General features: G+C 33.2%; 1 protein-coding gene across 5 annotated transcripts; it reads left to right on the top strand.

The window, feature by feature from the left end:
• Positions 1-1,784: 1,784 nt before the first annotated feature.
• On the top strand, positions 1,785-21,609 carry ZNF711 (zinc finger protein 711; the record flags this gene model as incomplete). Of its 5 annotated transcripts, none has more annotated exons than XM_082680954.1 (8): positions 1,785-1,863; positions 8,377-8,943; positions 14,162-14,317; positions 15,017-15,154; positions 17,292-17,429; positions 18,295-18,342; positions 19,762-19,905; positions 20,432-21,609. In XM_082680954.1, the coding sequence occupies 8 exons, from the start codon at positions 1,785-1,787 to the stop codon at positions 21,607-21,609; spliced, it is 2,448 nt and encodes an 815-aa protein (XP_082537080.1). The 5 variants fall into 5 exon arrangements, with proteins under 5 accessions (XP_082537080.1, XP_082537081.1, XP_082537082.1 ...); XM_082680955.1 differs by having other exon boundaries at positions 18,298-18,342; XM_082680956.1 differs by lacking the exon at positions 17,292-17,429.
• Between the last annotated feature and the right edge of the window lie 948 nt (positions 21,610-22,557).

The following is a 22,557-nucleotide window of genomic DNA, read 5'->3' on the forward strand; positions in this document are numbered from 1 at the left end:
GAGATTTGGTTTAAAATGTTTTAAAATATCTAATTGTGAATGTATTTTTACAATAGGTAAAAAGAACGTTTTTCCAAAGAAAGTAATGTAGTTCAGAAGGAAAAATAACAAAAAGAAAGTGCTGCAGATTTTATTTTACAATATGTAAGAAAATCAACAGTTTCTTCAGGATACTCATATTAAGGTGATTAACAAATTACTTAATGTTTTATCTTTAATAATTAAACAAAATTAAGTGTTAAAACATTTTAAAGACATCTATAATTGTTCTATTAGTTATGTGATAAAGAAAGCAATTACTCTAATTAAATTTGGAATAGTACACTGTTTTAAATGTTAAAAATAAGTCCTTATGGCATTTTAATTTATCTCTCTGAAACCCCAGGTAGTTTATTGTGAACTCTCTTGGCCCCTCTTGACTTCATTTTGAAGGCAGAAAATAATGTGGTATTTGAAAAAATATAGAGAAATATAGCTAAGAGTTTCTAAAAATTTGTAATTTTGCTCACACATGAAGTAATTTTGTTAGAATCATTTTAATATACAGATAAATAACCTACTGCTGTAGAATTTTGATATACATGACTCAAATGTTAATAAAGATTACTCTGTGAGCCTTTCTTGCCTCTTTTACACCTATCAAATTTTGAGACAAGGGAAAAAATCTTAGTGATCTCTGGTACTTAAGGATAGATTAAGTTGTCTTACATGGCAGCTTTCTAAAAGTTTCTAAAACTTAATGATGCAACCTCATCTTTTGTGTGGTATAGCCCAATTTATTAAACATTCCTAACTAAAAATGAGGAAATGTTTTATAAAATTGACAGACTTTTTGGTTGATTTACTTAGAATCTTATGTTTGAAAGCAAAGTATACATGTAGTTGTAAGAAATATGTTGAGTTACAGAACCTGACTTTAGGTTCCATACGATCTGGTGATCTTAAATATAGGATAAGTCATTTGAAATAAAATAGGTTGAGCCCTTGCTTTCAAAACTAGCATGAGGCTAGTGTGACTTTATTAATCATTAATGAAAAAAATTAGTCATACAATTACAAGTAAAAGATATTCTGAAAGAACCAATTTACTAAATGTTTGTATGTGATTGATCTTATCTCCACTATATTTAGGAAGCAGTCATGTTTCATGAGTCCTCAAAACTGTGAGACAAGAGAATGTAGTAGAATAAGGCCAGACGTCCTTACTGGCTCAAAGAACTCCAGGGAAACTGGGATAGAACATTTTACATTATAAGTAGAACCCCGGGAGCCAGAGGTGAAACACACGTTTATCTGCAGAACTACGCTGCAGAGCTGAGCTGGGTCTGGAAGAAATGGATGAGAGCCACTGGATGAAATTCACTAATACTAGACACCTGAGTCCTCTAGTAATGTATAAATATCCCAACTATTGCCTGTTGTCATCTTGTTCTCTTTTTTCTTCTTATTTAATAACATTTTAAGTGGAACCTCAGTGCTACAGTTTTGTTCTTTTGCTTGCTTCTTTCACTTCCCTATGGCTCATCACCCTTACTGTGCTTATTCTCCATTATCTTTGGTTTACTTCCATTTGACCCTTCTTTTATTTATGGTTGTCACATAAAGCATCTAATCAAGGTTTTTGCTTGTTTTGTTTTCCTTTGTAATAAGATTTGCACACCTGGTTGAGAGGCACATTTTCAATTGCATCATTTTCTCAAAGCAACTGACTTTGGCCTAAATGTATTTAAACTATTTTTAAAACCGTTTCTTTTACAGAGATTTGTGAATGAACGTTGCTAAGTATGGATTCAGGTGGTGGAAGTCTTGGATTGCACACATCAGACTCTAGAATGGCACATACCATGATTATGCAGGATTTTGGTAAAGCATTTTCTTTGTTATATTTTTTCTTTCTTTTTTAAAAGTCAGAACATACTAAATATCAAAACTGTATTGGGGAAGGGGAGAAATTACAATGAAAAATTGTTCTTTTGCCAGGAAAATACATTTGTAGGGCTTATTTTCTTAAAGTAAGGCGATTTGTCAGTAGTCTAGATAAAATCATTCTTATAATTTTGTGGGAAGGTTGAGGTAAGGAAACTTGGAATATAGTGGTAATATGTCATTGGAAATGAAAAACTCAGTTTGCGTAAATACCTGCATCAGTTCTCATGTGTAGGAAATATTAAAATATAAAATACATTTTAAGTTGCATTGTTAATAAAGCTGAAAAAGGAAGTACTTCAGTCATTTCAAAGAAGTTAGTTAGATGCTTATATAGTGATAGAGGAATATCTTGCATTAAGTGATTAATTATATTCTGATGCCATATCCTCAGAAAGTTGTTACTAATAGCATTACCTTTTTATTTTTTTTGAAAAAAAAATTCCCTACTTTTGTGGCCAAGTTTTTCAGTAGCCTCTTAACAGTAGTCATTTTGATGAAGATGATAAGACTCGCTTGACAGTCAACAAAGAAACTGAATTTGGACAGGTTCAGTCTGAATGATAGAAGAGAGAGGTATCTGAAGTGTAAGAGGCGGGCATAGAGTGGTAAGAATTAAAGAAAAGATCAGAATGAGAGTAAAAAAGATAAATGGTAAATTGGGACCAAAAGTAAACAGAAACATGAGATACTGTGGAATTGTTAAAGATGAAATTAGGAATGGGGGATTACAACAAGTGATACTTTACTCAGTTAAGAAAATGCTCCTACTGTTTTCAGATAATATGGTTGAATATGTTATTTTGTCCTCTGTTGTAAAGCCCACAGTAATGAGAGCCAGAAGAACTAGATTCTAGTCTTGGCAGGCCTATTAAATTATCTGTGTAAATGGGCAAATTACATATTTCACTTTTATGAAGGGGTTGGACTAGAAAACATTTAATGTCCTCCCCAGTTCTCTGATTCCTTGACCTTTCTGTCTGATGGTAAAGGTGCAATGCGTAGATTAAGATTTAATATGGTGGGAATCGAGATGACTGTGTAGTTCATGAAATAGAAAGGAATTATGGATTTATTCTGCTGAAAGAGTCAGAAGTGAGTTGTGTTGATTATTGATGACTTAGAAGTGATTTTATGTGAAAAAAAAGTATAGGAATAAACTCTAGAAGAAGGACAAAAGGCTGAAGCATAAGAGATTCCACAAATAATTTTGTGAATTCTTTACTAGAGATAGTTTTTCAAATTCTGGAACACTTGAAATTCAGTGTGATAAATTAAGTTTTGGTTGAAATTTCAACTTTAATTTTTTACCTTTTAAAAGTAAGATATTTTTAAATGGAAGAAAGGCAGTATTTTCTCCATTTAATACAAAATATTACCTACCCTGTAGTATCTGGTAAAGTGCCAGAACCACCCTCACTCCTGAAGAAGTTGCCCATTGGCAAGTAAAACTTGATTCATTTCAATGAGTGAAAAAAATGTCTGATTGGTGCTGGTGAATATTTGCTTGGTGTTCCTCTTACCTTTCTTTCCACTGTTCCTCCTCAATGTCTTGAGGTTTAATTAATCCCTTATTTATCTAATACTAAGCTTTCCAAATTCTAAAAATTGATTAGAAATTAGATACATTCTCTTTAAATTTTTGCTAACATCAAAACTTAGATATCTGCAATGCCATAAATTAATTATACTTGTGAAACATAAGAGTTTAGCATACATAGGTAGACCTAGCCAAGTAAACACATTGTGTGGCTCAGGATCTCTAAATTCTGTAAGGTTTTTGGTTAATATGAAATGGCTACTATATTAAGAATCTAGAAACAATAAATGCCGGAGAGGGTGTGGAGAAAAGGGAACACTCTTGCACTGCTGGTGGGAATGTGAATTAGTACAGCCACTATGGAGAACGGTATGGAGGTTCCTTAAAAAACTACAAATAGAACTACTATATGACCCAGCAATCCCACTGTTGGGCATATACCCTGAGAAAACCATAGTTCAAAGAGAGTCATGTACCAAAATGTTCATTGCAGCTCTATTTACAATAGCCAGGAGATGGAAGCAACCTAAGTGTCCATCATCGGATAAATGGATAAAGAAGATGTGGCACATATATACAATGGAATATTACTCAGCCATAACAAGAAACGAAATTGAGTTATTTGTAGTGAGGTGGATGGACCTAGAGTCTATCATACAGAGTGAAGTAAGTCAGAAAGAGAAAAACAAATACCGTATGCTAACACATATATATGGAATCTAAGAAAAAAAAATGTCATGAAGAACCTAGGGGTAAGATGGGAATAAAGACACAGACCTACTAGAGAATGGATTTGAGGATATGGGGAGGGGGAAGGGTAAGCTGTGACAAAGTGAGAGAGTGGCATGGACATATATACACTACCAAACGTAAAATAGATAGCTAGTGGGAAGCAGCCACATAGCACAGGGAGATCATCTCGGTGCTTTGTGACCACCTAGAGGGGTGGGATAGGGAGAGTGGGAGGGAGGGAGACGCAAGAGGGAAGAGATATGGGAACATATGTATATGTATAACTGATTCACTTTGTTATAAAGCAGAAACTAACACACCATTGTAAAGCAATTATACTCCAATAAAGATGTAAAAAAAAGAAAAAGAATCTGAACTATTAATTTAATTGAGAAGTTTATTGGACCAGTTTCTTTTGAAGGATACTTTAGAGTTTAAATTTTACAGTAGTATGATTTATGTAATAACTTGTGCGTGTCTCAGTGTAATAGTTGCCCTTGGAATCTGTACCATTGAATTTAATTGTTGTTTAAGTTTTTATTGCTGAAAAGAGTCCATATTGCTTTGGGACTTAAGTAGCAGAAAACCTTAGATGGTGGCCCAAGATGGACCCAACAAATACCAAATTTTATGCTGTCCTGGTGAAATTCCAGGTATTCACATTTAAATTAAATAACTTTAGTAAAAAAGGAAATGCTTGAAATAATGACTTGTTTCTTACTGTTATCTGGTTATCTAATTGATTTCACACTTTTTAAAAGTTCTTCATATCATTTATAATTTGCTACCTAGTGAGATAAATTTTAATGCCCTTTAATGTTGCTTACTAAATGCCTTAAATTTTAAACGAGTGACTCTATGGTAGGTCTTCTTATTCTTTCTCTTTCAAACTCTTCCTTTAGTAGTTACTCACTTGATTAGCCCTATAAATTCCTTAAAAAATAGTCTCTAGAATAAGTAAATTCTATTCTCCTCATTTAGGCAAGTTTAAAAAAAAAGCCAGTCTGGAGTAAAACAATGAGTTCAGTTCCCAGCTTGAACCTTGGGCAAGGTTATTTATTTATTTATTTATTTATTCATTTATTTATTTATTAACATCTTTATTGGAGTATAATTGCTTTACAATGGTGTGTTAGTTTCTGCTTTATAACAAAGTGAATCAGTTATACATATACATATACCTCCATATCTCTTCCCTCTTGCGTCTCCCTCACTCCCACCCTCCCTATCCCACCCCTCTAGGTGGTCACAAAGCACGGAGCTGATCTCCCTGTCTGTGCTATGCGGCTGCTTCCCACAGCTATCTATTTTACGTTTGATAGTGTATGTATTTCCATGCCACTCTCTCACTTTGTCCCAGCTTACCCTTCCCCCTCCCTGTATCCTCAAGTCCATTCTCTAGTAGGTCTGCGTCTTTATTCCTGTCTGGGCAAGGTTATTTAATCTCTCTAAACCATAGTTTGTTCATATTTAAAATGGGGATAATAACACTCACCTTATTACAGAGTTCTGAGGCTTAAATGAGATAATATATGTAAAAGTATTAGGTTGCTTGGTGCATAGTACTCAATAAATATAGCTAGAGTATAGCTAAAATAAGTGACTTTGTTTAGAAAGTCAGTGAAATCTAACAGATGAGTTGATAAGAGGAAAGTGCAAAATTTAATAAAAGACATCTTGGATCTTGGTCTGAGTAATGTGCCAATACCCTGTGAGGAACCCATTAATTCTTGGTCTAAGATCCTTAAATTATTTAGTTCAGGGCAAACAAGGATGTTTGGATTTTTTTTGGTTTAGATCTGATTTATTTTGACCTGTAATTTCCTGCTAGAGTTAAAGACTAGGTAAACTAAAAAACACTTATTCCTTCTTCTTAGAACCCTCCCAAACAGATTAATCTGAACCCAAGCCAGCACTAGCATTATTCTATCCTTCCATCCTTCCCTAGTGTCTATTCTCAGAAACCAAACTGCTCTCCAGCAATGTTCTAAAATAAATGAGATTTCCCATATTTTAAGTCTAACTTATGAAAAGATTTTATAAAATACTAATTTCATTGTTCATATACATAGAATTGCAATCCTGTGAATTTTATAGGGTTAACATTTAACTTTTCCCTGGTAAAAACCATATTTCCAGTCTGGTTGAATACTAAATTTGAACCCTCACCTTCTCCCTGTCTCCAAAAATGGCCAGTGGAGTAACAAGTGAATAGAAAGTACTTGTTCTGTACGTACTCCCTTTGTCTACCAGATTTTCAAGGTTGAGGCTGTGTCCTTTTGGGTAATATGATGGTTTAGGTGAGAGTTTGAGAATAGTGAGAAGGCTACAGAAGGGTTGAAAGGAATATAATCCTGAAAGGCAGCTTTTCCCTTCTCACCTTATTTTTTGATGTGTTAGGGTATTAGTAGTGTTTACTGGTCTCCATCCTAACTTGCTAACAAACTTCCATAATGAATTGGTTAATAATAGTGAACAGTGTATAACAAATGGTACTCTTTCAGGTATTACTGTATAGAAAGTGATCATTATGAAGAAAAGGCTTTGTACTGGATTATTTCATGTAGGTAATTTTGTTGTAACCTGGTCCACAAACTCTGTTAATTTGTTTACTATACCACCTCAGGGAGAATGTAACAGAATTACTTATGAAGGAATTTTACACTCTTACAGTATTTACAAGGGGGGTAGGAGTTGGTGTTTACCGTGCTGCTCAAGAAAAACGTTATTTAAAACTTTATTCCTGCAGATTTACTAATTTAGAATTTAATGCAATTTAGAGTTTGTATGTATGTTTTTTAAATAAACCAAATCTTTGCCTAAAATGAGTTGGTTCTTTTTCTCCTCAAATCAGATGTTAAAGGATGCTTTCCATTTTTGAATATAGTAATTCTTGTACAATAAAGAAGTTCAGGGACTTTTATGTTTATAATATGTATGTCTAATGTATTAAGCTTGTCATATTTTATTAACTCAATTTAACATATTAGCAACCTTTTATGTTTGTGTGCTCTTTTTATTTTAATTTTAATTTTTTGAAATGTTAAACTCACAGGAAGTAGAAAAAATAGTATATAGGGTCCTGTATACCCTTTACTCATCTTCCTCCAATGGTGACATCTTTATAATAACTGTAGTACAGTATCAAAAGCAGGAAATTAACATTGGTACATTATTGTTAATGGGACTACAGATCTCATTCAGTTTTCGCCATTTGTGTGTGTGAGAGTGTATATAGTTCTATGCAGTTTTATTTCATATATAGATTTGTGTAGACACCACCACAATGAAGATACAGAATGGCTCCATCTCCATATATATGCTATGCCAAAATAGTCACACACACCCCAACCCTTGGCAACTGCTAATCTGTTCTCCATCTCTATAGTTTTAGAATTTTGAGAATGTTATATAGATGATTCCATTTATACATTATACAGTACAGTAACCTTTGGTAATTGACTTTTTTCATGCAGCATAATTTTCTAGCAGTTGATTCAGGTTGTTGAATGTATCAATAGTTTTGTCCCTTTCTTTATTGCTGAGTAGTATTGCATAGTAAGGATGTGCCAGAGTTGGCTTAACCAACCATTTACCTGCTAAAGGACATTTGAGTTGTTGTATTTTTGTTTTTTGCTACTAGAAATAATAGCTACTATGCACTGTTATGGATATTTATGTATAACTTTTTGTGTAAACATATTTTAATATCTGTGGGAGAAATGCCACAGAGTACAGTTGTTAGGTTGTATTGGTAAGCACATGTTTTTATAAGAAACTGGGCAAATTATTTTCCAGAGTGGCTGCTGCCATCACGTATGAGAGATCCAGTTTCTCTGCATCCTCACCAACCTGTGGTGTTATTGTTTTTTATTTTAGTTATTCTAATTGGTGTGTAGTGATATCTCATTGTAGCTTTTTTTTTACTTGAAAATAAAGTACATTATTTTTAAGGTCTTAATTTAGATTTTACTAATATTGTTTTCACCCATCTCCACCCCAGTTCCTGGTTGGTGATGATTTTTATTACAGTTAAATTGTCAGTGGTTCTTTAAAATGATAGTTTGCCCAGGACTGTTTCATATTTAAAAACTATTTTATGTCATCTGATATATACATACAGTACTTTTAATTAATAAAATAACTTTACTTTTTTTGGATAATTGTTTGTATTGTAGTGGCTGGAATGGCTGGTACTGCGCATATCGATGGAGACCATATTGTTGTTTCAGTTCCTGAGGCTGTATTAGTTTCTGATGTTGTCACAGACGATGGGATAACTCTTGATCATGGTCTCGCAGCTGAAGTTGTCCATGGGCCTGATATCATCACCGAGACTGATGTAGTAACAGAAGGTGTAATTGTTCCTGAAGCCGTACTTGAGGCTGATGTTGCTATTGAAGAAGATTTAGAGGAAGATGACGGTGATCACATCTTGACGTCTGAGCTAATTACAGAAACTGTTAGAGTACCTGAGCAGGTTTTTGTGGCTGACCTTGTTACTGGTCCTGATGGACACTTAGAACATGTGGTCCAAGATTGTGTCTCAGGAGTTGACTCTCCCACAATGGTATCAGAGGAGGTTCTTGTAACTAATTCAGATACAGAAACTGTGATTCAAGCAGCTGGCGGTGTTCCTGGTTCTACAGTTACTATTAAAACTGAAGATGATGATGATGATGATGATGATGATGATGATGATGATGATGTCAAGAGCACTTCTGAAGACTACTTAATGATATCTTGTAAGTGAAACTTAAAGTCCATAATTACTTGGCAGAAACTGATTTATGTATAACACCGACAGGTTTTCTAAGATGGGGATCTATTCAATAAAAGTCATGGGGGTGATCTTTTTGAAAAATAATTTTTTTCAAAGCTGTGTTGTTGAGATGCTTTTTTGAATTTGTTCATGTTTTTAATTTATGAAAATTTATACCCACAATGGAGTAAAATAATGCAATTTATTAATATCTTAGAACAAAAATACAGATTTGGAAGGTTCAAAAAGAACATTAAGTGACACAATATTTTAATGGTAAATATATATATTTCAAAATGGGAAGTTTATTTCATGCAACCACTGCTTTCTTTTTAATATGACAAGTACTGGAGATGTCAGTTCAGTTTTGCTTAGGAGTTTAAGCATAGTATGTTAAGAAATGTGTGATTAGTTTTTTGAATTAAATACTTGAAAAGTAAATAATCAACTCAGATTGTGTTCTACAGTTCTGCCTATGTTTGTTTTCTGTTGTCTATATATGTGTCTTTATAGTCCATGCAAAAATACTTTAAACATATTTATTTCAGACTGCTTTACGATGTCCTTAAGACATTCTATCTGAATGAGGAAGATAGAAATATCTTATTCTCATTTTAAGTGGTAAGTTTGCCTGAACAGCAACAATAATAAAAATCTCACGATAAGTTATTGATGGAGCTTGAGGAAGAAGTGGGTCTATTCTTTATAAAATTTGAAGGCATTCCTTTATTTAAAAAATCCCTTTAAAACTTAAATAATTTTTTATTTTAGAAAATAGAATATACAAAAATTAAATATTTTTTATATCATTCATTCTCTTGCCACCCAGATCCCTAACTTTTTATAATGGTTAGAATATTCAAATTGAGACTAGTTACTCTTTTTAACCATTTTCATTTATTTTATTTTATTTAGTTTTTCCCTTTTTTTCTTCATCACTTAATCTTTAATTCATTTTTTTACCTCTTGGTTTCTGTTGACCATTGAATCTTTCAGGAGTTAGAGAATAAATTGCCTTGAAATGTCTCAATGGTAATTTTAAAAGTTCTCTGTTTTTTCCCCAAGATATCTTCAAACTACTCAAGGGATAAAATTGAAGACTTAAAACAGACTGTTATCTTATTCCTAAATCCCTAACTATTCCTGTAAGGAAATCTTATCAGCAGCTGAGTTTGTCTTCTCTCAGTCTCTGAGGTGCATCTGAGATTTTTCCACTTTCAGACCAAATGTCACAATTTCTTTATCTTAGCAGTTGGTTAGGCTCTTCCACTTGTGCTAAGTAACTTGGAAATTAATATAGGATAACTGTATCTGTCTAAAGTTATCCCAGGTGTGCTTTTCTTTAAAAATACCTAACACCCTCAAAACATTTCTGGGTGATGATTTGCTTTATGAAAAGCTTCACCGGAGAAGGGAGGTTCCTTTAAATAATGAACCAATATAATGCATTCAAATTATTTTTTTTACCTATAAAATCAGTTTTTATTTCTTCCAGGAAAATAATTTTGTATAAAGCAAAACATATTGGTAGGGTCATTATGGGAGCGGTCATGAAACCTCACCAATTTCAGGGGTAAAAGAGAAAAGTTAACACCTTTGTATTTTTTTTTTAGTATAATAGCTTTATTGAGATATAATTCACATGCCATACAATTCATTCATTAAAGGTGTGCAATTCAGTGGTTTTTCATATATTCACAGAATTGTATCACCATCACCATAATCAATTCTAGAATTTTTCTTCCCCCCAAAAGAAACCCCCATACCCTTGAGCAATCACCCCTGCCACTCCATTCACCCCTCAGGCAACCACTAATCCAAATTCTTTCTCTATAATTTGCCGGTTCTCAACCTTTCATGTAAATGGAATCATATAATATATGGCCTTTTGTGTCTGGCTTCTTTCTCTTAGTATAATGCTTTCAAGGATCATCCATGTTGTAGCATGCATCAGTCCTTCATTCCTTTTTATTAATGAGTAATATTTCATTATATGGATATACAGTTTATTTATCAGTTCATCAGTCGATGGACATTTAGGTTGTTTCCACTTTTTGGCTGTTATGAATAATGCTGCTCTGAACATTCATGTACAAGTTTTTGTGCACATAGGTTTTCAGATGTCTTGGATATATACAGCTGGGAATGGAATACCTTTGTAATTTAAATATTACTAATTTTTGTTTGTTTCATCATTGCATAATACGGATCCATTACACATTGCCTCACCCCATCCCTGTGGTACATCAATACAGAGTTGACCCTTGAACAACACAGGTTTGAACTGTGTGGGTCCACTAATATAAAGATATTTTTCAATAAATATATACTACAGTGTCACATAATCTGAGGTTAATTGAGTCTGCAGATGCGGAACTACGGATACGGAGGGGCAACTGTAAAGGTATACATGGATTTTCGACTATGTGGAGAGTCAGTGCCCCTAAGCCTTGCATTGTTCAAGGGTCAGCTGTAGTCTATACTGATGTCATATTCACCATATAATTTTGGTAGATGTAACATGAAAGGGGTACAGTAAAAAGCCTACTTAGTGTTTAAAAGAAATATTATACTGTACATTTTGCTAAAATGAAATTTTAATCAAATTGTACCAATGGGCTATAGAAGAATATTGAACGATAGCAAACTTTGTAGGGTTGGCAAATAATGCACCTTACTGTTTTTTTTTTTTAAATTTTTATTGGAGTATAGTTGCTTTACAATGTTGTGTTAGTTTCTGCTGTACAGTAGAGTGAATCAGTTATACGTATACCTATATCCCCTCTTTTTTAGATTTCCTTCCCATTTAGATCACCACAGAGCACTGAGTAGAGTTCCCTGTGCTATACAGTAGGTTCTCATTAGTTATCTATTTTATACACAGTAGTGTATATATGTCAATCCCAATCTCCCAATTCATCCCACCCCCGCACCTTACTGTTTTAATGTTATATTTAGCACCAGTAGAATTCTGCGTTTTATATACTATTACCCACTTATCACTGGCTGGGATGTCATGTGGGTTGGGAAACAACACCGTGGGACTTGAATGTTGTAAGCCTTATAACAAAAAGGTTAAGCTTGAATTTTGGGTATTTTGAGTATTATCTGTGTAAAGAAGAGTCTTTGAGGATCTATTTCTAAAATCTGTTGATTGCCTGTTAAATCTTTGTTAACTTTGTACTTTCTATAACAAAGGGTATAGAATAAATCTTGGTGAAGTTGATGGTTTATCTCTTAAAACTGTACACTAACATATTTAATAACTTTATCATCTTATATGAACTTAAAATACAGAACAAGTTTAATTACTCAATACATTTCAAAATTGTTCATTCTGAGGAATCTAATTAAGTAGAAAATAATGGATGCATTAAACTGTGGACCTCGAGGAAAGGTGTAAATGGAATCAGAATAGCACCAGTAATTTCAATACTTAAAGCAAAAATTATGGTACAAAACTTTTGAGAAATGACCAAACAAATGTCTATTTCATTTCATGAGCTTTAGTTTTGTGAATTACAGTTTTAATTCAGTTTATCCCAGGAGGAACTCTGATTACTTTTAACCATTGAAGTGTAATAAAGTAGTATTTATCAGATGAGAGTATTTTTTTCATTAATTTACTGTTAGTCCAACCTAAGAAATTCATATTTTGGACACTTTTTGAGTGTTTTATATCCTATGTCTTTATTTCCAAGAATGAGAAAGTACTTTTTTTCTGAAGACTTAACTTGCCTCTTAATTTTTTTAATGATCTCATTGTTTTATTCAACGTATTTTAAAAGAGAGGCTGTTAAAAACCAGTAATATCAGATTCTTCCTCATCCTTTTTTCTTTCATTTTAATCTGTCCCATTGTGAAAAAATTATTTGCCAAAAAAGTACTAACAGAATTAGGTTTATGATGGAATGAAAATATTTTTTTCTGTTTATTTTGATCATTTAGGTACTCTCTTTCATAGACAATAAACTATTTGAACTCTTAAATAATGTGGAATCATTTATATTTAACCACAAAGTTAAAGTAGTTTTACATTGTAAGAAGAATTTCTGAAATTCTGATGTTTTCACCATTTTGAAAGGCCAAAGGAATATTTTTGAATTTGCATGTATCAAATTTGAAACTGAGGTAGAGAAAATCTAGACTTTGACCCATTTAGATCTTACTGAAATTCATATTTTAAGAGTACTGAGTTAAAAACTTTTTAATGTCACTTTATTCTGTTTTCAGTAGCTCTGGAATTGTTTAGATATAGTCAAGTCTTCATGATTTTGTTTCATATATGATACTATGATACATATAGTAGGGAGGAGCAGATTTTCAGTTTAGGTTACATTTCAGTTTTTATGGGGACAGGACAAGCATTGAAATAAAAAATGGTAGGCATATAATCTTTGGGGGAGTATATTGTTTAATATTTATGTTCAAAGAGCAAACTTTATGAATATAATGTATTCATTGCATAGTTTATGCACAGTATTCACTTGAAACTAAATGCTATTCTTAAAGAATCAAATTTTTAAGTATACTTAAAATGTAAGTAATTATTGTTGCTTTATTTTATATATGATTTGAAGCAAATCATACAATGGTAAACCTGGAAATATACAAAATTTCTGATTTGAAGTAGCCTTCCATTGACTCAACAAGAATTAAAAGTATTTACTAAGATTTTATTTTCATGATTTCTGAAAAGCCCTTTTTATAAAATAATTCAAGTGTTTTCTATTTTCTCTTTTTTAAATACTAGATTTTATATGTTAATTGGTTTTAGATATACTGCTATTTAATTTGGGAATTGTTTATGTCAGCTTATTTCATGAGTACTATATATTTTATGTTGTAATTTTTGTTATTAATTTTGGTGTTAGGATTTAGCTTAAAATGTTGAATGTAATGGAAGATTATTTAATCTTTTCCCAAACCACTTTAATTAAAGCTGTATGGTTAAGAGTATTTCATATACATAAATTGAAATCTGTGATTATGTCTTTTATATAATTACGATCATGTAGTATATCTGTCTTGTATACATTTTTTCATGAAATATACCACTCTTAATGGTTGCATAATAGGTCATTAATTGAATATAGTGGGTAGGTGGTTAACACATTATTTCACATTGCACTAATACTTAACACCGACTAAATGTCAATGGTACTTTTTGACTGAAACAGTTTCCCGTTTATATTTTACAGTGGATGATGTTGGGGAAAAATTAGAGCATATGGGGAACACACCATTAAAAATCAGCAGTGATGGTTCACAAGAAGATGTTAAAGAAGATGGATTTGGTTCAGAAGTAATAAAAGTGTATATATTTAAAGCTGAGGCTGAAGATGACGTTGAAATAGGTACAAATAATAATTTTAATTTATTGCTATAATGGTTAGGAATTAGAACTTCTCTTTTCTGGAGACTAAGTTCTAATATTGCCTTCAAAGTGCAACTCTTATAAAAGGTTTCTTTGGGGATGGAATATTTAAAAATTATATATAAATATAAATCACGGATAGAGAACAAGTCATCTTAGATATTTTTAAACTTGAGTAGAAGATTCCAGTTGAAATTTCAAAACATATGAGTGGAGGGGATTTGGTTTAGAGAAGGAAATTATGAGTATTTAAGGGCAGGCTAGAGGCAGGGTGCTTTGGATTTTAATCCTAGTTCTTCCATTTAGCTGAGTGGTCTTTGGTGAATTACTTAACCTTCTTCTGCCTCAGTTTCCTCATCCATAAAATGGCCATAATGGTAGTAACTACCTTATAATGCTATTGTGAGGATTAAATGGGTAAATACATGTAAAAGACTTAAATAGTGCTTGGCATATACAAGTGTAATGTAAGTGTTAACATTTGTTGTTATTTCTTAGTGATGACTGAAAATTTAAAGTGCAATTTATAAGAAAATTCTCTTGACACTTAGAACTTTATGTTTGAATATTTGAGGGGGAATATTTTTCTAAAGGAAAATATTTTTATGTATCCTTCTTATTAATTTAGGGAATTATTCCATGATACTTACTGATTTTGATACATGTTTTAACTTTTAAGGTGGAACGGAAATTGTCACAGAGAGTGAGTACACCAATGGGCATTCTGTAGCTGGAGTGCTTGACCAGAGCCGAATGCAGCGGGAGAAGATGGTTTACATGGCAGTTAAAGATTCTTCTCAAGAAGAAGATGATATCAGTAAGGAAAAAAGGCACTGTAGTGACTTATCAGTAGTCATCATGCATTCTTAAAAAAAAACAATCTCATATTCAAGCACTACATAGGAACAAAATTCAATAAAATAAATCTGACCCTTCTCTATAATTAATTTAAAGGAAAAGGGTCCTTTTGACAATCCGTGCATGCATGTATTGTTCAAATGAGCAAACGTAAAATACTGTGTCTGAGATACTAAGGATACAGAGATCAGCTAAATATGGTTCCTGACTTTAGGATAGCCCACAAATATGTAGGGAATTACTGAGAATCTACTTTGTGTGTGTTATTGAATATGTTGCATATGTATTATCTCATTTAATTCTCATAATTCATCTCTGAGGTAGGTGGTATTAGCCCTGTTTTATGGAAGGAGAAAGTGCTCAGGGAAATTAAGCAGTTGCCCAAGGCCATTCCAGTATTAAATGAGGAAGATAGGATTTGAACTCATGTCTGCCTAACTCTGCTGTCAGTAATCTTTGTACATGGCAGTGAGCACTGTTGAACTCTCTCTGAATTTAGCAGTAGAAGGGCTAGCTGTTTGTTTTCCTTCTGCCACTGAGAGATTAGCTGAGTAAGTATTCTTCCAAGTCAAGCCACCAGGATTTTTACTTATTATGCCGTTGATGGTCTCCAAGTAGTTGCTGTTTAAGGTTTCTTGCGGCTGAGTACCACAGGGAGTAAAAAGCTCCTCACATTTCCTTTCCTGCCATGGTACACATTTCCTTATGAAGATGTTTTACTTTCTTCCTACTTTCTCCTCACCTCAGTGTAGGAATGCAGCCCTTCCTTAAGGCTTTTTCTGTCTTCTTGCCATGCTGAGACAAAAACGACTTTGTTTTGCCCTAGAAGAGCAAGAGCCTCCACCTCAGTGCATTACCTTGATAATAGTTAGCTTTACCTATACTGCACTATGATCCCCACTCCTCAAATTTCCTCCCCTAGAAGTCATAGGGAGCTGAATTCCAATCCCAAACAAACATGAATAATATACCACAGCTGAAAATGTCAAAACAAATGAGTCTAGAGGATTTGGTTAGAGAGAAAAAGAATTAATTTCTATTTGGTCTCTAGATTATTTCTTTTCTGTTTTGCTCATTGGTCAGGAGACTGAAGGTTAGGTTAGCTGATGCCAGAATTCCATAAGGATGTGCAAAACTTAGACCAATGTTTCCTTCTGGTTAATTGAAAGAAGGGAAACCTAGGAGAAAAGGGATACTTTTTCCCCACATTTTTTCCACATTTTTCAGTAGTGAGTAGGGAATTCCCTAGTGGTCCAGTGGTTAAGACTCCATGCGTCCACTGCAGGGGGCATGGGTTTGAGCCCTGGTTGGGGAAGTTCCGCATGCCGCACCTCGCGGCGCGGCCAAAAAAAGAAAAAAAAATTTAGTAGAAAATCCAGTATGTGAATCAAAGGAAAAGCATAAATTCAAGCCAATTTTCTACTTAACACTTCAAATCCAAATGGATTATTTCACATAAAATATACTTACTGACCTTCTAGGTTTAAATTCTTTTACACTAATACTATGTTTTTTTAAATGTCTCACTTAACGCTTTTGTCTTCAGTAGGGTCTCTGAAAATCCTGCCTCTTAATGGGTGTCCACATAGCCTTGAGCCACCAGCATTTTATATTATAACCATATATTATGGTTTTACTTTCATTTTTAATTCTTTTTCAATTACTAATATTTTTGACAATTTTTCACTGCACATACAGTACTGCATTTAATTTACATGTGGGATAGCATGGACCGCTTTTTAGTACTGATTCTATGGGAAATGCCTTCTGAGTTCTGAAGAACTGTCAGGCAGAATTATGGAATACAGCTTTTCTTATAAATTCCTAATGCCCAATGGACTGTGAAATCAGTCAATATATTTCAAGCGCACGTTTTATATAATCTAGAAGTCATTTTCGTAGGACTAGGTTTTAAGAGGAGGATAAGAACTTTGATAAATTACTGTTTCCTAGTGGCACCAGCCTGCGAAGTGCCTAATGTAATTTTTAAATTAACCAAATTGAAATCTTGAAAGTTGAAAGATAATCGTTTGGAAATTTTTACCCATTTATTAAATACTTGGGGTTATAAACAAGCAATTATTTCTAAAATTTAGGTTGCGCTGAAATAGCAGATGAAGTTTACATGGAAGTCATTGTAGGGGAAGAGGAAGGAACTTCTCTCCCTGAGACTCAGCTTGAGGACTCTGATGTTAATAAAACAATTGTCCCTGTTGTCTGGGCTGCGACATATGGTAGGACACTGGCATTTTTTCACCTGATAAGTACATAACATATCTATTTGATCAGCCTTTAGGTCATTAAATATGCTGTGCTAATGCCCCCATGAGTTGGCTAATACTATAAAATGTTTTGCTGTGGACTGATTCATCTCTAGTTACTTACATAATTTTTGTACCACATATCTTGTGTTATTTACAATGAACCTTGCTTAATGCATTTTGTTTTTCAGTAGGATTTATTTTAAATCCTACATGTATAAGTGAGTGCCATAAAAAGTTTTATTTTTCTAAAATAGGAATATCCTTTGAAAATTGATCCTTCCCCTTTTGGAAAAACTTATTTTATGTTTTAACACCACAAATAATAAGATATTGGGGTTTTGAAAAGGAACAGAAATCCAAGTGTGCTCTTCTAGGAAGTACGTAATGAAAGGTAAATTTATCAAGTTATTTTTTCCCTTTCTATTTTATCTCATTCTTACTTAATTTACAAGATGGTCCAGGTATACTCTTTACTTTGAAAAATTTTGTTGTTCAAATGCATTAATTTATCTTTACTTGGTTTTTCCAAAGGTTCATTCATTCAACAGTCATTTATTGAGCATCTTCAATTTTGAGGGTATTCTGCAGAAATATCTACCCAGGTTTTATTTGAAAAGTAAGGTTGTCCTAGATGTTAGTAGTTCAAAGGATGCTGACAGCAGCCCTTATTTTCAGTGTGTGATATTATCTAATCTATGGGAGTGGAAGAACTCAACAACAAAAAAGTTTAATCCAAGGAACGGTGATCAAAGTAAGATTTTGTAGATTAAGATGTGATCTACTAGTAATCATTATACTCAGTCTATCAGTTTTTAATTAGCCTTTTTTTTTTAAGGAGATGAAAGAAGAGTTTCTCGAAGGTATGAAGATTGTCAGTCATCAGGTGAGAGAGCATTATATGTGAGATGTAAGTTAAGTAGCTGGTTTTGTGTACTGCTTGGTAGATACAGAGTTATTAGTTTGTGTGTACAGACCCATTTGTTAGACTCTTACTTGCCTGGTCATATCTAGTTAGTTAAAAGAGTTTACCTCCTTGGGAAATTGATTAATTTATATAGAGACATAGCGTGTGTTATTCTGTGAATGCAGTTCATTTTAGATTTACCTCGTGATTTCCCTGGTGGTCCAGTGGTTAAGACTCTACCCTTCCACTGCAGGGGGGCACGGGTTTGATCCCTGGTTGGGGAACTAAGATCCCATATGCCACATGGCATGGCCAAAAAATAAAAAATTAAAATTAAAAAAATAGATTTACCTCAAGATACAAATATCAGGCCACTTACTACATGGGCCATAAAAAAGTTACTATGGAAAAAATTATAAAATAGAAATTACTCTGACATGAAAGTAAAAGTTGCCCATGATATCAACCACTTGTTAATGTCTTCCTTGGGATGGAACTATTTTTTTAATTTCTATGGCAACCAGTAGATTTATATAGCTGTTACATAAAGCTCATGTGTCAGCGTAAATTTTTCTTTTTTAGTTTTGATACACTTCATATAGTGTTATTTATTCTATGGTTGATAGTTCTTTTTATTTTCTTACACAAGGAGACTTTTTCTAATGATAAAGTGTCTATTTTGTTTCTATCTTTAGGAGGTATTTGACTCTCTAACTGTAGATTTCAGGGGAATTAATGAGAGGCATATATATCACAGCAGTTAAGCTAAACAGTTTCTTAGGGCTACATTTTTAAACTAAATTGCATAACACAAGAGACTGTGAGAACTGAGATTTTATTAAGTACTTTATTCCATATACACTGATCCCACTGAAATTGCAGTAGATTGCCTGCCACTTTTATCTTAACACTTAAAAAAATCAATCTTAATACTTTTAACATTAAGTAAACTATTCTAAAGCATAAATACAAGAAATCTGTTGTTTGTCATGTATTACAGTTACCATGATTGTACTGGATAACTGACATGTGTAAATTTCTTTGCTAAATCTCTTTAATTTCATCAGCCTTCATCAATGAGAAATTGATCTGATGTCAAGATTTTGTTTAGGATCATAAAATTCAGTTTCTTATGTTTCATTCACCTTATCAGTTTGTTCCTTTAGGATGAATAAATTGGGATATTTTAAAGTTACTTCCACATGGTATCGTATTTAAAGTATTTGCATATACACGTGTGTGTAAGAGTATAAAAGACAGAGAAGGAGAAGATGGGTGTACTTTGTGAAATTTAGTACTGCAATGGCAACTGAATGCCATGTCTTCTCTAATTCCTCTAACTAAAACCAAAAAAGTATAAATATATGTAGTTTAATAGTGTATCGATTTTTTTTCCAGGAAATACTTTGGACTCAACATTAGAAAACAGAAGTAGTACAGCAGCACAATACCTTCAAATTTGTGATAGCATTAATACAAATAAAGTACTTAAACAAAAAGCTAAGAAGAGGAGAAGGGGAGAAATGAGGCAGTGGCAAACAGGTAAAATACTAATACATTACTCGATGAATATTATAATTACTTGAAATGCAGTAGTATTTTTTGTAACCCAAGAATATGCCAGTTGTTTGTAGTGTAGTTAGTCCTACTCCCATGTACCTACTTGTGTTTGATCTAAATAGTTGGGGTTTTTTAAATGTTCTACTGGTACTTAATAAAACTGTGCTTGTTTGCTTTTTACCCAAATGATGTTTTTAAAGAGAATTTTCAGGTTGATTTAACAATAAAGGGTGCCTATTTCTAGTTTACAAAGTGCATGTGATATAGCATTTTGGCAGGTGAATAGTCTATAGTAGAGTGCTGCTCATTACTTTTTAGTGAGCTACTTTATTATAAATTGCTTTCAATGTGCATTTTATCTTACGGGATCTTATTCTACTAGTACAGTTCTCACATTGTGAATGTCAGCTAATTTTGCCGCCTTTGTGGTAAAACTTTAAAACAGTCTGGCCAAATTTCACAACTTCCCTGTTTTGTTTTGTTGTTGTTGTTGTTGTTTTTAATCTAGCTGTTATAATAGGTCCTGATGGACAGCCCCTGACAGTATACCCTTGCCATATTTGCACGAAAAAGTTTAAATCCAGGGGATTCTTGAAAAGACACATGAAGAATCATCCTGATCATTTGATGAGAAAAAAATATCAGTGTACAGATTGTGACTTTACAACTAACAAGAAAGTGAGTTTCCATAACCACTTAGAAAGCCATAAACTTATAAACAAAGTTGACAAAACCCATGAATTTACGGAATACACACGAAGATACAGAGAGGCTAGTCCACTGAGTTCAAATAAACTTATATTAAGAGACAAGGAGCCGAAGATGCACAAGTGCAAATACTGCGACTATGAAACTGCAGAACAAGGACTGTTAAACCGACATTTACTGGCTGTTCACAGCAAGAATTTTCCTCATGTTTGTGTTGAGTGTGGGAAGGGCTTTCGACATCCTTCTGAACTCAAGAAGCATATGAGAACCCATACTGGTGAGAAGCCATATCAATGTCAGTATTGTGTCTTCAGGTGTGCAGATCAATCAAATTTGAAAACTCACATTAAGTCTAAGCATGGTAACAATTTGCCATATAAATGTGAGCATTGTCCCCAAGCATTTGGTGATGAGAGGGAACTTCAACGCCATCTGGATTTGTTTCAAGGACATAAGACACACCAGTGTCCTCATTGTGACCATAAGAGCACCAACTCAAGTGACCTTAAGCGGCACATCATATCTGTCCACACTAAGGATTTTCCTCACAAATGTGAGGTCTGTGATAAAGGTTTCCATCGTCCTTCTGAGCTCAAAAAGCATAGTGATATCCATAAGGGTAGGAAGATTCATCAGTGTAGGCACTGTGACTTTAAAACATCAGATCCATTTATTCTTAGTGGTCATATCCTTTCAGTTCATACTAAGGATCAGTCACTGAAGTGTAAAAGGTGCAAAAGAGGGTTCAGACAACAAAATGAGCTCAAAAAGCATATGAAGACTCACACTGGAAGGAAGATTTACCAATGTGAGTATTGTGAATACAGCACTACAGATGCATCTGGCTTTAAACGACATGTGATATCAATACATACAAAAGACTATCCACACAGGTGTGAATTCTGCAAGAAGGGATTCCGAAGACCATCAGAAAAAAATCAGCATATTATGAGGCACCACAAGGAGACTCTTATGTAATAAGATCAATATAAAGAAAGAAGCTATTTAGAAAATATGACATGCTACATGGAAAGATAATTTCATGAACTGTTTCACCTGGTTACAAAGCTTGATATTAAATCATAAATTTACATTCTTTTTACTAAAGATCTTAAGATATTTGAATTGAGAGGGGATCTCATAGCCCTTTGAAATTAAAGAATTTAAGGAGCACCATAGAATGGTTGCAGAAAACCTTATTGTCTATTTAATAGTATTATAAGCATAATTCAGCTACAGGGGGCAAGAGCAAAGACAACCACTTTATTTGACTGATCATACTAGAGACAGATGTTTCTGAAAAGATCATATCTAATTGAGGAGTTTAGCAATGCTTTGCTATCGCAAGCGTCACTTTTATGCCGTTTTAGAAATGGAGTGGGGAAATAAAATGCAGTCATCCATTAGTCACTTAGTCATTGAGCCTTTATATGGTACCTGGAAATTGAATTCCAGAAATGGCAAAAGTTTTGTGTATTCATCAAAAGAAATTTCACTGGAAAACAGGTTAGATTAATTCAATACTATTTAAAAGAATTTCAGAGCTGCTAAGATTTTAACACAGGATAGGATGTTTAAAATATAGCATTCTGTACTGAAGTCTAAAGATTAAAGTTCCCCTTTTTCTGATGTTCAAGTTGATTGTTGTTCAGTGTGGCATATATGACAGAAGTATATTTGAGTCAAATGTGGCTTTCTAAAATGGATGCAACAGTAATGTTGCAAAGTTAGCACTATATTTCTTAATGATCTAAAGATTACATTGAGAGAACACAGTTTTCTTAAATATTATGTTTAGAGGTTTTTTTAGGACAGTCATAGCAAGTATGATTGTTCTAGTCTTACTTGCTCTAATGTTTAAAGGTGCAATTTTATGCCATTATTGAAAATTTTGATTTTTAAAATCTATATACCATATTATTAACA

Source organism: Grampus griseus (genome assembly GCF_964374135.1).
Source record: "Grampus griseus genome assembly, chromosome: X".
Classification (NCBI taxonomy): domain Eukaryota; kingdom Metazoa; phylum Chordata; class Mammalia; order Artiodactyla; family Delphinidae; genus Grampus; species Grampus griseus.